Here is a 14,560-nt window from a genome sequence, read left to right as displayed (position 1 = left end):
CATCTAACTTTATGTTTGCATGAAGATGTCAAATTCAATTATGCATTTGCATTCAACCCACTTTGTATTCTACAATCAAATAATTAAAACCTTTAGCCGTTACTCTTTGGTTTCTTTAAACATCTAGACTAGTTTCACCTTTAAAATATGTAACAAGATGGTGTAATGTGTTCGGGTTCAACACGAAAGCAAAGATCCCACGTCGGAAAAGTAAAAGACAAGTGGATGGGCTTGTAAGGAGTTGGGCACCCTCCCCTTAATGGCTAGCTTTTAATGGTGAGTTCTACCCGGGTCCCAATAAGTGGTATCAGACCTTGGTGCGCGGCGTGGTTTAACTCCGGTTTACCCATGGGCTCTGTTTGATTACCCAATCCCGGAAATACCAAAGGTGCATTACGGTTTCTTGGAGTTATTTGTTTTTTCAAAGGAAAGACACGGTGTGGATAATACGTATAAATATATAGTACTCATCTTCTCTTTTTTTGTTGGTTCTTCCTATTTACAAGGGATTCAGATGGGCTTAGGATTTAATGGGTTTGGGATTTCCAAAAACAAGGCGTTTGGGTTTGAATTTTTCAATTTATAGGGGGATTTTCATGGTTTTTTGATTTACTGGTTTTGGGTTTTCAGAAAAAACGAGGGAGTTAAGATTTTTGGGTTTGGATTTTCTGATCTACAAGGAATTTTTTATGGTTTTTCGATTAACTCAGTTTGTGATTTCCAAAAAACAAAGGGCTTACAAATTTCTGAGTTTAGATTTTCAGATTTTCTGGTTTTTAGATTTATTGTTTTTTCAGTTTTCTTCCCCTTTCTGCTATCGTCTAATGTGGAAGAAGTATTTGTCTGAGTCGACTTCCTTTTGCCTTAGCTGCGTTATGTGTTTTGCCCTACAGAGTCAATAAAAGCGCCGAGTCAACTAGGATTTTAACAGTAGCTTACAAACACAAAATGAGCTCAATTTTAGAAATAAATATTCTGGAAGTAACCAAAATACCCTTTTTCCAACGTTTAAGTTTTCAATTATTTGCCATTTCCACTAAAGCCGCCCGAACTTGGTTCCCCGACTAGACTTTCCTCCAATCCGCTATTCTGATTATTTTGGAGGAATCCCATCCTGCCCAAAAATTTAGCCCTGCCGTAAGGGTATTTTAGACATTTTGGCCTAAGCCAGCCCAACTCTATCTCTCTCTCTCTGATGGGCAAAGCAGCTGTCTCTTTGTCTTGTGGTGTTGCAAAACTATAACCTTTTTGTTTTTACCAAAACGGGTTCCTTGTGATGCTAGCAAACCTCTGAAAAAAGGCATCTCTTGCAAGTTGAAAGTTTTACTATCCATTTGGAGATTGTTACATTTTATTATAATCCTCAAAATCATGCTAATGGGGATAGACATGTGCAGTACAGTAAACGTCAAGGTTTCAATTTTCTTAATGGGTAGTAGTACTTTGTCAACTCTAGCATTTCCTATCCTCTTTTCTAGTACAAGTTTTTTGAACACTTGGTTGGGAATTTAAGGTAGACTTCAATTAAAAAGGGCACTAATAGCAAAGCTGAAGGAAACTCGAAATGTAAGCCACATCTTTTATGAAATATGGAACCTATTTTTCATGTAAAACATGTGAGCTTTCATGATCCAAATTCAAGAGAGCCATAATGACATACCCAATACAAAGTCAAGGAGAAAATGGAATGCAATCCCATCTCTCTTGAAATCTACACATTTTTCATTGAATACATGGTTTTGTCAATTACTTCATGATTTGGTTTTTTATTTAGAATTCAAGTTACTTTTTGCCCCCCTTCTCCTTGTCAGTTACCGGAAGGGCCTACAACATTGGAGGAATTTTACCCGTTGAAGATGGATTGTACTGTTAGCTGATCTCAGATTATATAAAGAAAATATAACAAAATAAAGCAACAACCTGTATGAAATCAAATCCTAAACAATAGAAAGAATAAAAAGAAAAGAAGGAATAGAATTATGGGTTGAGTCGAGGTACGGATCTAAATCTACTATTCTCGAGGCAAATTTCGTCCTCACATTTGACGAATCACCTCCGATACAACAACTACGCTCCAGGGATATGCACTCACGGCCCAATAGCCTTATGAATGGACTTATGTTTGCCTTGACTAGCGAGAACGAGTTAGCGAAAGGAAAAACCCCAAAGAACCCTAATATGAGTGTGAATATTTACAGTAATTGAAGTGGAATTTTGAAGAGGCACTTCTCTTAAACCATAACTTTAAAATTCATAGACTTTTCTTGTGAAATTAAATAAATAAATTTTGAATTTCTATATGACCTTTATTCTTAAATAAATAAATAAAAAAATCAAAATGTACCGGATGAACCAATAAAATAATGCATGGATTTTAGTCAAATGAGAGGGAGAATTCATACAAGTGTTGCTATGGAAGTCGAGACTAAAAAAACCTCTACTCCGATCAGTAGAGGGACTGCACATTATAGAAACCTCTATAGAGCAAAGGGTTAGGATCATCCAATAGAGATGATTCATTCTGCAGCCTGTTTATGTTGTGGCCCAACAAATGAACGGTTTGGATCATCATGTGAAGTGGGCCCAATGTATTTTTTGAAAAATATTGGACTTCACGCCCACACCATATAAAAGTATAAAACCCCATTGTATCCAATCAGTTCTTCCTAGCAGCTCTCTTCTTTTGCCATGTTAAGTCTTTCGCTGATTTTATTCAATAATTCATCTAAATAGAAAAAAGGGCAATGATAAATTTGCACCCCTTTAAAGTGATTTGACTTTAAAAAGCGTTAAAAGTCTGCCACATACCCTCGTTTACGGGGGTGCGAATTATCCTACAAGGGGTGTGAATTTATCATCGCCCAAGGAAAAATTTTGGATTTAGTTCAAGATCAAGCTAATTACTTAGAATAATTATACAAAAACCCCCGCTTAGGGGTGCCCCAGAAACATTCGCACGTACACAAGTTGCTATTATCTTCATAACTTTTTTCACTTGGCCTTCAATGTGGCACATCAATGCTAGCTTTGGTTTTTGAGTGATGGGCTTCAAATTTTAAAATGGCCCGCGAAGAAAAAAGAAGTGAGGTCACAATTGAAATATGAGAGAATTTTATTAGTCTATTAATATGAGCGCAAATTAAGATTAAATCCTGAAACAGAAGAGAAAATGCTAGGTCTGCAACTTTAAAATGGCCGGCGAAGGAAGAAGAAGTGAGGTCACAATTGAAATATGAGAGAATTTTATTAGTCTATTAATATGAGTGCAAATTAAGATTAAATCCTGAAACAGTAGAGAAAATGCTAGGGCTGCAACTTGGGTCGGGTTTTACCCGACCCACATCGGCCAGACCCGAAATTAACATGGGTCGGGTTTAGAAATCATAGGTCTTGTGTAGGGTCGGGTTTTAAATTGGAAAACCCGACTCAATCATGCGTGGGGCCGGGTTTAAAGGAAAAAAACCGGAAACGCGACCCGACCCGACTCATATGGGTGTACTGTGACTTACTTAAATATCTCTTGAATAAGATAGCAAATTATTTTCCAATATACCGATACAATTGTTTTCATTGAGGTATCAATAAAAAAATAATTGTTTTCATTGAGGTGATCATGTATGTTATGTGAAAATATAGTGTCCTTAAATTTATACACCTGATGACATAAATTTAGAGATTTTTGGTTTGAAGATTATTTTTTCTACAATCTTTAAAATTAGTCACTATCCTACGCTAAAAGAAAACCCGAACCAACCCAAGAAACTATCTTGGGTAGGGTCGGATTTTACGAATCTCGGATTTTCTTATAAAAAAAACCCGACCCGACCCGAGATAATTTTCGGGTAGGGTAGGGTAGGGTTTTGGAAAACCAGATCCGCCCTGCCCGAGTTGCACCCCTAGAAAATACATAGAAACTCACAACACAAGAAAATTTACATGTAGTCAAGAAAATATGTAGAAACAAACAACACAAAGATGATTTACATGATTAGGCAGTGTTCCTACTTTATTGAATAGATGAGAAGATTTTCACTCTGAGATTAGTTACAAACTTTTTTCTTCCTCACCATTTCTCGTAGAAAAATGGCAAGAGACCGAGAAGGGGACCGAAAGTGGCAGTGTGGCACCGAACAAATAGCCTATTCACACATTAGCTATCTTGTTCCTTGATTTTTGGCTTCTTCTCTATTGAAATGGCAAAACTACCCCTCCCAGTCCCATGCCATGTGGCATGTGGAGATTAGTTCCGTTCCACTCCAGGTTCCATCCTCGGTCTCCATGGGAACACTCTTTCTCAAATTGTAACTATATTACCTAGCCCTAAAAAAACCCAACCCGATTTTTAAAAACCCAACCCAACCCAACCCAAATTCAGGTTCAACCAGTTGGGTTCATGTTGAACCCGACCCAAGTTGCACCCTTGTTTGGAAGCCATAAATTCTTCCCCAGGCCAACCCCCTTGTAGTGTAAAAAGAGTAGTTATAAATAAACTAGAGGGAGGTGGCCAGGGGCAGAAAAGGGGGTGAATATCCGGTGCCCCCTTTATTTTTTGAAAATGAATATACAGTGCCTTTTATTAATTGGAAAACTCGGTGCCCCCCATGTTACTAAGAAGAGAAAAGGGTTGTTGCTAACGTTAACAGCTAGCTTAGCTGCTAATGTTAGCATAAAACAAGGGTAGGGCCACATTGTTAGGGTGATCTTAGCATTCATTTGATCATCATAGGATGTCCATATGTGTACCAAAAATCAGCTTCATTAGATCATCATAGGATGTCCATATGTGAAGGTGAAAATGGACAGATACTGTTTGTCCACTAATCTGCCTATTTTTTCACCCTACAAATGGCCACCCTAAGATGATCCAATGGAGCTGATTTTTGGTGGACACCCTATCCATGAAAGGGCCTTCCAAATGAATGCTTTGGATCCCCAGCAATGTGAACCCGACCTTGTTTTATGCTAACATTAGCAGCAACCCTTTCCTCAATTTAAAATCCCCTTAACTATGTTTGGATACAGCGGTGAACACCCCTTGTTTTTTCGATTTTAATTAGCTGCTGAGAGCTTTTTGGGAATTGTAATAGCTTGTGACAGCTGCTTAAATAATAAAAGACAAGGTGAGTTTGTCTCCATAAAAAAAAAAGTGGCAATATCAATAGCCCAAGAACTGGTTTTATGTTCTCTGTTTGGCCGACAATGCACCGTGCCCACTGCCCACCATGCCTAGGTCTTGAAAATCACCGTTGCAAGAAATGGATCCCTCCATGTCACCCAGTCGCACTCATAATTTCATTAATTTTGCATTTTTACTGCAATTATAAATGTAGTTGGGTGACATGGATCCAATGGGGTGCCCTTGCGGTGGGTTTTTTTTTTTACAAGGGGGACCCCTTCAGTTTAGCATTCCTCTTATATTAATTAACATACTCAAAGCAGTGGATAGCAGACAGAATCCGCCATCAAATCATACTGGAGAATTTAAAAAAGACCAAATAAAAGAACAATCAAGCATATCAGAATCAAAGCACCCTACAATTTAACTATGGTCTGCACAGACTCTGTAAGCCAAGTTCTAAAACTCAAGTAACTCCATGAGAATAGCACAAAAAAAGTGAAGAGAAACAGCTTCTCTCTGCATCAATTATTTCTTTAAAAGCTAATAGATTTATTCTTCAAAACCCAATATAAGATCGAAGTCTCACCAATCTAGAGGCAAGTCAGCTTCACGAGAGGCATGAGTAAGCAAGAGCCTTTTCCTCGGAGAGCTCTTCTGCTGTCAGGTCCAATTTCTTCCTTGAAAATTCGTCGATTTTGAGTCCTGGGAAGGAAAACAATAGTGATTCAATACATTTCCAAATGGCTGTGAACGTTTGATGTAAAACTGCACATTGACAGATATAAACAAGGTGGCGGAGGGCATGAAATGATCACAAAAAAATAAAATACAAGAGGGCAAAGCCTAAAAAAATAATAATTTCAATCACCCCAACAGAAAACATAAAACCAAACCACAATAGATCATTTCTTGATGCAAAGCCAGAATTATATATCAAAATCTCAGCTGAGAATCTTGTACTGCCTGATATATACAGTTTTATACTTCTTATTCTTTAGTTCAATAAACTCGATAAAGAAAACGGTCACGGAGAAGATGAGTTTTCATTGGTTCTAAGCGATTTTTTGGTATTGGAATTAGTAGTTTTTTTTTTCGACAAATACCTACTGAGTTTTCATTGGTTTGGACTTTGGATGTGCTAAATTTTCTCCAAATTTATCTGGTGTTGCATGCAGGCAGCATTTTTCGTCGGGAAAGCCCACAATTTTCGGTGGGACTGTTTTGCGTTAGATGGAAACCTAACAGTTAGATAGAAACCTAACAGAGAGAGAGAGAGAGAGAGATTTTGACTATTCGAGCATGAAGCATAGAAAGGCAAGGTGGAGAGAGAGAGAGAGAGAGAGAGAGAGAGAGAGAGATTTTATAGTAAGTGCCCTTAAAGTCTAGTATTTTTCATAAAGTACAGTGGGCCTACAGCTTACTTCACAGGATGATCTAAACCGTTCATTTGTTGGGCCACAACATAAATAGGCTGTACAATGTAGACCATCTCCATAGGATGATCCTAACCCTCCAATCTATAGAGGTTAATGTAATGTGCAGGCCCTTTACAGATCAAAGGTTTGGATCATCTCAGCACTCACCATATAAAATCTCTAGGTTCATAATTATCTTTCTATGATATAGTTTAGAACATTCAACGAGGTGAAAGTTGTGAGTCCAAAACTGATAATTGGACTCAAAATTTATGGTAATTTAGTTCTGGCTCCAATGATCAGTTTTAGACAATCAGTTCTCAAATCCAAAAGAAATAGGGCATTAACATCCCATTGGTAGATAAGATTAATTTCAAATTATCCTACTTGCACATGAGGCAATATTTACTGATTGAATGGTTGGCATTTACTGATCCTAGTTGTAAGAGATATATGATACATGAGATATAAGACATATAACAAGGTTGAACGAGAATTTTCCATTAATTTTTTGAAAATACATAAGATATAAGAGATATATTGTTGGCATTTATAGATTGCAATTACCATTTCAAAAAAAAAAAGAATTATAGATTTTAAATTTGTGTTCATATCTGGTTAGTTTGTGTAACTATCTTGCTCATGTACAAAGAAAAAATAAGGATTGATTGTAAAAATCCCATGAGTTTTCTTTGCAGCATGAGCTTTTAATAAATGTGAATGATTTTTTAAGATTAAAAGCAAATTGAATTGAAACTTGTGTTATAATTTGAATTTTTGAGTTTATAATAATTTATTGATTGCGGTATAAAAATCCTTCTTGCCCCCTCTAGAGCAAATTTCTGACTCCGCCCCTGGGTTGGAGTGTTACGTTTCCAACCCTTGCAGTTTCATGTGCATGTGGAGAGTTTGTGGTGTTCATCTAGGGGACCACCGAGTGGATATTGTGCTTGGGGCCATTTGATCTGGTGGATCACTGAGTGGATGGGTCATAGCTAAAAAAAACTATCTTAGCCGTAAACATTCAATGGGTGGTGTGGTGGCCCCCTTTTCTGATAAGTAGGTTTTTTTAAAATGGTAATGAATTGGATTAATCAAAGAGAAGGTGAGAACGAGATGGTCAGTACAAAGATAGGGGAAAACAATATAAAAAGAGAAAACGATCAAGACCCCTCAAGCAGTTTGGGTCATCCAATAGCCACAATTTTGAGGCTATGGCCTGTATATGTGGCCTGATGAAGATCACGCGTGTGCAAGGTGAAGTGGCAACACTAGGCAAACTTTTAAGCCATGTGAGGCTTAATGATGTTTCCTCATCACATAATTGCATCAAGATGTCAGCTTTTCCATAGACGGTGGATAACAAACCATGGTCATGTCTATGTCAAGTAGAATAAAATTGAAAAGCAAAAGAAACAGCTAATTTGGGTGTGCCATCTAACGATCTAATTAGATAGTGGGTACAAAACCAAACACGAAACGAAAGAAGATTTGGACACAATAGGGGGGAGACATGAAGAGATCTACTAGCGAGACGAGCACATCTTGATGAACAAAAATGACCATGACAGCACACACGTGGCATCTCTGTCCGGTGATCTGGACAGTTGATCTGATGATCATCACAGGGTGACCCAATGGGTCCAAGTTCAAATGCAGCACAGATACCTTATTTTCAAGAATAGGGCGTGCATAAATCAACGGCTAGAAGACACCTCAAGGACACATTTTTCATCATTTGTAATCAAATGTCTAGAATCATCTGATCAGGTTGGGAGCAATGGCTGAGGGCCGAGAATATTCATGGACCTAATTACTGTACATGCATCTTCTAGTGCATTGCCCATTATCGTCTGGATAATGGATGAGGTAAAAACTTTTGGCCTCCAGTGGTAGCTCCAAAAGTCTATCAAGACGATAATCCTTGATGGGAGCTCTGGGCCTTTTAGAGAAGTGGGCAGAGCTATGTGGAAACTGAGCCCTTATGCGGTGATCTTGCATCTTTGGAATGAAAGAAACAATCGTATTTTCAAAGACCTAAAGCGTAGCTGGGAAATAATAGTTTTCGATGTGAAAGCGGATATTATAGCGTGGAGCAGTATTGGGAAGGAAGCACCGAGCTACAGCCTAGGGGAAATCCTTAGGAATTGGAAAGCAGCAATTCATGACAAGAAGGAGAAGCAAATCATTGCACCAAAGTGGAGCCCCCATCCAAGCGGATGAATTAAAATGAACTTCGACGGCAGCTCAAAAGGGAACCCAGGATAAGAGGGAATCGGAGGTTTATTTAGGGGTACTGCGGTTCCAATGAGGCGGAAGCCCGTGCATTATTAGGGATCTAGCTACATCTATCTCCCCAAAATTTCAGCATATGGATCGTTCCGCCAGTGAAGAAGCAGGTCAACTAGCAAAAGAAGGTGCGCACAGAGGAGAGTTATATACCAGGCGGATCGGTCTTTGGAGATGAGGACAAATGAAGGGGCAGGTGAAGGATTAAGAAAGAATGAGAGCTAGGTAAAATTGGGGGACAACAGAAAAGGAAAGAGAAGAAGAAACCGGTGACAACATTTGTCATAAGTTCATAACAGGCACTTCAGAATTTGTAACTCTGCTGGCATTCAGTATCATGGCAATAGAAACCAACAACGTGAGATAGTTAACGGAAGTATTCTATTCAATGTTCAGATATGACATTATGAAAAGAAAGGCTGGAAAAGAAGTCTGGATATTAGGTTTGAGCAGTGTTTGAAGGCTATGGAAATTAAAACAGGCAACACGTAAACCTTGAATTACATATGCTGCTGATATACTCTTCAATGTTTCAGATATGGGAAACATAGCTTTATCTCTTTTTCTCATTTGATATTATAAAGGAAAATGATATCAGAAGAACCATGTTTTAATAATTGCACAAACCTAGCTTGCCTTTTTCTTTTTTAATTGACTTGTGAAAGCTTTTTGGGAACGGTCTAATAAAAGACAATATGGGTTAGTGAGTTTTACCACTATATGAAGAGTAACAGGAAAGTTAAACAATCCAGTTCAAATCCAAGAATTATCACACATACCTTGTACAATGGTCCATTCTCCATTGTGACAAGTAACTGGGAAAGAGTAGATAAGCCCCGGCGGTACGTTGTAAGATCCATCAGAGTATACTCCCATGGAAACCCAAGTGCCCTACAAATATGATCAGAAGATATGAGATCTTACTTATGAGCTGCTGAAAAGACGGCAATGAACAGCTACCAATGGATAACAACCTTTGGAGTTCCAAGCACCCAATCACGGATGTGATCACAAGCAGAACTGGCAGCAGATAATGCACTGGACAACTTTCGTGCTTTGATGATTGCTGCACCACGTTGTTGGACGGTGGTGATGAATGCTCCTTTCACCCTTCAAAAGCAAGTATATAAAATGTTGCAGAAAATCATACACATGCAAATAGAATATTATTTATTTAAGGGTCCCCAGTTGGAACCACTCTCCATATCTTTTTTTAATGGAAACCATTCTCCATATCTCCATTCATTCATTCACACTCCATATGTATTACAACACCAAATCCTGAGAGAAAACGTGTCAGAAATACAAAAGAATCTGCCTACTAACATCAAAATGAAGACAAGCAAATAGAAAATAGTATCCAAGTTTTCTTTTTGTACCATTCATCATCGGAAACAAGCTCCGGAACAGGCTTCTCCCCTCCTGATGTTTTAACAGTTGCATGGCTGACATCGGGATACTGACTCGAAGAATGATTTCCCCAGATGATAACATTCTTAACTTCACTGACTTGAACACTCAGCCTCTCTGAAATCTGACCCAATGCCCTGTTGTGATCCAGCCGTGTCAAGCACGTAATGTTTTTCTCAGGGATGGATGGGGCAAACTCCTTCAGGATCAAGGCATTGGTGTTTGCCGGATTTGCCACAACCAGCACCTGCAAGGAGTGGTGAGCAGAAATATTGGCAAATGATCTCACCATAGATAATTGAAAGATGTTTTCTACTGAGCCAAAAAAATGGCACACGTTTTCTGCTTTTGATTTGCTTAAAAAATTGATGGAATGAGCAGCAAAAAATGTTGAATTTTTTTAAACATATGGTGTTTCCACCTTGCAATTTGCAGCTGCATATTTTTCTAATGCAGAAGCTTGAGCCTTGTAGATGGAGACATTTTTTGACATCACATCTTTTCTTTCCATTCCTTCTTTCCTTGGGAACCCACCAACCATGACAGCTACATTAACACCGGTGCAAGCCTCAACAACGTCGGTTGTAGCAACAACACCTGAAATACATGTGACCTTCTCTTTATTCACTAAAACCATAAATTACCACAGAATGTAAACATAGTGAAAAATACATCAATCACGAGGAAATTGGTCTAAAGGTTCTCAATAATTATTTATAATCTGTGTTCAAAAACTTGCTGATCAACTCAGAACTCAAATCCACAATTTGGATAGGCAACAAATACCAATACCAAGTCCAAAATGGCAAAATCCAATTATGCGAAGATTCAGTCTGTCATTTTACTCGACCAAGTAGTACATGGAAATTAAGGGACTGATTTCAGAGTGGATTTTATTTTCTGAATATTGCGTAAAAGATCTTATAGATGGGGGATGAACAGAACCTTTAAGTAGAGGAAATGCGGCATCCACCAACTCCATTTTCACCCCATTCAAAGCCTCCGCAGCAGGTGGGATATCAAGCATGTGCAGAATTACAGGCTGGTCAGTACCTAGCATCACTCCTCTGGCAATCATAGGTACAAGAGCATATCCTATTTGTCCTGCAAACAAGCAAATATTGAACGAATAAATGTTGTCCATTGAAATTTGTTATGAGATGAAATTCGCTTACGTCACTAACTCATAAATAAAGATTCCCCATTAGCTTTCAATTTTTATGGCCAATAGAATCCAGACTGAATAGGAAGACATGGAATCCACAGTGAACCTGAGGTTGGTTTTCACTGACATCTAATCATCAGATTCCTCATATCAAGGATTGGGATTGGTAATCTCTCCATAGGCAACTCATGGCTAAAAGCTTTTATGTAATAGGGTAGTTGGATATTTGGTTGGCTAATTTATTATTTCATTTTTCATGTGTTGAAATGTTAACAAAGGCACAACGAGGCTGAAAATTGGATAGATACTCGGAGAAGATAAATGGGAAATAAACCAAACACATTTGTATCTCTGTAAAACGCAGGGAAAATATGGGGGAATTGAAAAAAAAAACTATATGAGCCATTGGACCACAACATGGCATGGGCCTCATATAGATCAATGTCCCCACCCATAGGATTGAAAGAAGTTAGAGCTTTCCTTCTCTCTAGAAATCGAAAATGGGTATCCAAAGAGATTAACAAGGGCAAAAGAGACTAGCCATTCAAAAAAAAAAAAAAAAACAAGCGAGAGAGAGAGAGAGAGAGAGAGAGAGAGAGAGAGAGAGAGAGAGAGAGAGAGAGAGTTGGGAGGTAAGATAAAATAAAGATAAATGGAAGCAGTGATGAGCATAAAATATTTTAAGCATAGTAGGCAAGTCTAGTCATAAGAATATCAAGAGATTACAAGATTATCCATATTTCCAGTAATATAAGCAAATCTGAATTGGTATCCAAAGGGATTAGTGATGAAATAACACTCTCAGCAGGCATTTTGTTTTCTTTTTCGAACAAGTAAATTACTTGTTTGCATCAGCTTCTCTCCAGTTAAAACAAACAATGCATTAAGAATTTAAGATAGTCTGCATAGCCCTATGATTCAAACAACTCCAATAACAGTTTTTTTTTTTTTTTTTTGGGTATATTGAGATGAACAACTATGGTTTTTTTGGTTCATCACCCAACACCACCATACAAGCGGATTTTTGGTCTGATGATCGAGAACGGCTGTCCTGTGAGCTGTCCCCGGAATAAAAAATACAACCATTAGAAGAACCTAACCATCTAATCAGTGGGCTTCAAATAGATGGTTAAAAAGGGTCAATGGTCCACATTCAATCTGCAACACCCCACTGATTGGACAGCTAGGATCATATGCAGGGTGCCCAACTGCCCATCCACGATAGGGGCCCACCCTGTTGATACTCTAAATCATCCTACCACACAGCCATGTTAATGGTGGTGACGGGCAATGAAATCAATTTATTGCACTCTTCTAGAAGCAAGATCGAAAAAAATAAATTAAGCAGGGTATTAAAAAGCCTCTCATGGCTCCTGTTGCACTTATTTTAATCACTGCGGACTTGACTGCAATTTAAAAATAAAATGGTGAACCTAATATCTCCCCCAGATATCCTAATATAACTCATACTGCAATAACTTAACAACCCAATTAAAAAAACAGCTTACTTCACATAAGAGTTGACTGCAGAGTTATTCGGCTGAAAAATACCTAATTAAATTATTCTATTAATAAAATCAAAATTTTGGTGTAAAACAATTTTAGTTAGGACCTTGAAGGAAATGGAGAACAATAAGTCTAGAAATTAATAGATAGTAGTGTTTAAAAATGCGGATGTGGGTCAAAATGCGGCAAAGAAAAATCCTTCTCGACTCGACGCGGACGGGACGAAGAATGCGGTTTACACGGCTGAGTACTCGGTGGACGCGGACATAACTCGGGGAGAGTCAAAGGAGTTTTAACTCTGTAGGGAAAAATGTGGAACACTGTGGCAAAACATAGAACGCGGCCAAGGGAAGAGGGAGTCGACTTGGGGAGTCCACGATGACGCGGGGGAGTTTTAAAACTATGATAGATACAGGACAGGAAATAGTTTCACCAAAAGCCTGGAACCAAAACCAACACTGAGAACAACAAAAACCTTATCCAATGGCATGCAAAACTATTTCCCAGTAAATAGAATTTGTTCTCCTTAAACTTGACTAAGAATAAGAGTCTTACATCCATTTAACAACTATTCATGAAATCACAAGAGGAAAGAGATTTTATCCCTAAAAACTCAGATAAATGCTGCCCACTTTGACACTTGAATCCCCCAGATGAAACAATTCGATTGTCGGACTTACTTACTGCTTGATTACGCCAAATCCTTGCCCATTTACTCAGACAAAGAGAAATTCGATGAGAACAATGAGTAATAACCTCGGCCAACCATAACCAACAGGATATATATCTTCACAAAATTAAATCGCAAAATTCATTGCCAAATGTTAGATACTTTGTGTTTAGATTTTCAGAAGAAAAGTTCTGCATATACCAACAAATCTAATATCATTTTACTAAATCATCTATATCCTGACGGAAATCTCATGCAAAAAACTTGCACAAGCAATTTGTGATGGACAGCAAATAGAAAATGGATAAACAATATCCAAAATAAATCAACGATCCTAAAAAAACGAATCATTATATTTTTGTTTTTTGAGATAACCTTACATAATACAAACTAAAATGCCTGCCTAAACCCCTACCTTACTCCGATCTTTCACTAATTTGAAAAATAAGTAAACGATCTAGCTAAATCTATATTTTAAGATGATAAGATCTTGATCTGTTGATCCTTTTAAAACATCAGATCTCTATATAATCACAGACAGGTTTCCACTTATGTAGACGCATGAAACCCTAACAGGTTAGATTCTCAATCAATCATATGTCTTAAACCCTAAAATTACCAAATCATCAAATGATCCAACAAAATGATCGAAAATCTGCATGTCTGTGCTACGATTAGACTACTTATTTTGAACCCGAATTCTATCAGATCTACGATTGATTGACGAAGGAGAAAAATGAAAAAAAAAAGTTACAGATCTCGAAACAACTACTATTCACGAGATGAGATCTGAGAAAGTTGAGGAAAATGGTGAAGTTTCACGAACCTGCTGCTCCTGTAACGAGAACTCGAACGGGTTCTTTCGCCATTGATGATGCAGAGAGAGAAAAGAGAAATGGGGAAAGTGTAGGAAAAAGTCGATCCGGTATCGAGGCGATGAGAACTGAGAAGGACGGGGTATTTATAGAATTATAGAAACAAAAAAG

At 38.0% G+C, this 14,560-nt stretch overlaps 1 protein-coding gene across 1 annotated transcript; it reads right to left on the bottom strand.

The window, feature by feature from the left end:
• Nucleotides 1–5,496: 5,496 nt before the first annotated feature.
• LOC143860443 (malate dehydrogenase) lies at nt 5,497–14,560 on the bottom strand. The gene is made up of 7 exons (XM_077371092.1): nt 14,401–14,560; nt 11,179–11,337; nt 10,655–10,830; nt 10,203–10,480; nt 9,798–9,933; nt 9,603–9,714; nt 5,497–5,821 (listed from the first exon to the last, which is right to left on the bottom strand). Exons 1-7 carry the CDS (start codon nt 14,441–14,443, stop codon nt 5,727–5,729), a joined length of 999 nt encoding a protein of 332 aa, XP_077227207.1. The 5' UTR covers nt 14,444–14,560; the 3' UTR covers nt 5,497–5,726.

The sequence above is a fragment of the Tasmannia lanceolata genome, unplaced genomic scaffold (genome assembly GCF_043159265.1).
Source record: "Tasmannia lanceolata isolate RefF3 unplaced genomic scaffold, GAP_Taslan_0.1 ptg000037l, whole genome shotgun sequence".
NCBI lineage: Eukaryota > Viridiplantae > Streptophyta > Magnoliopsida > Canellales > Winteraceae > Tasmannia > Tasmannia lanceolata.
This window is presented reverse-complemented; position numbering and strand designations above follow the sequence as displayed.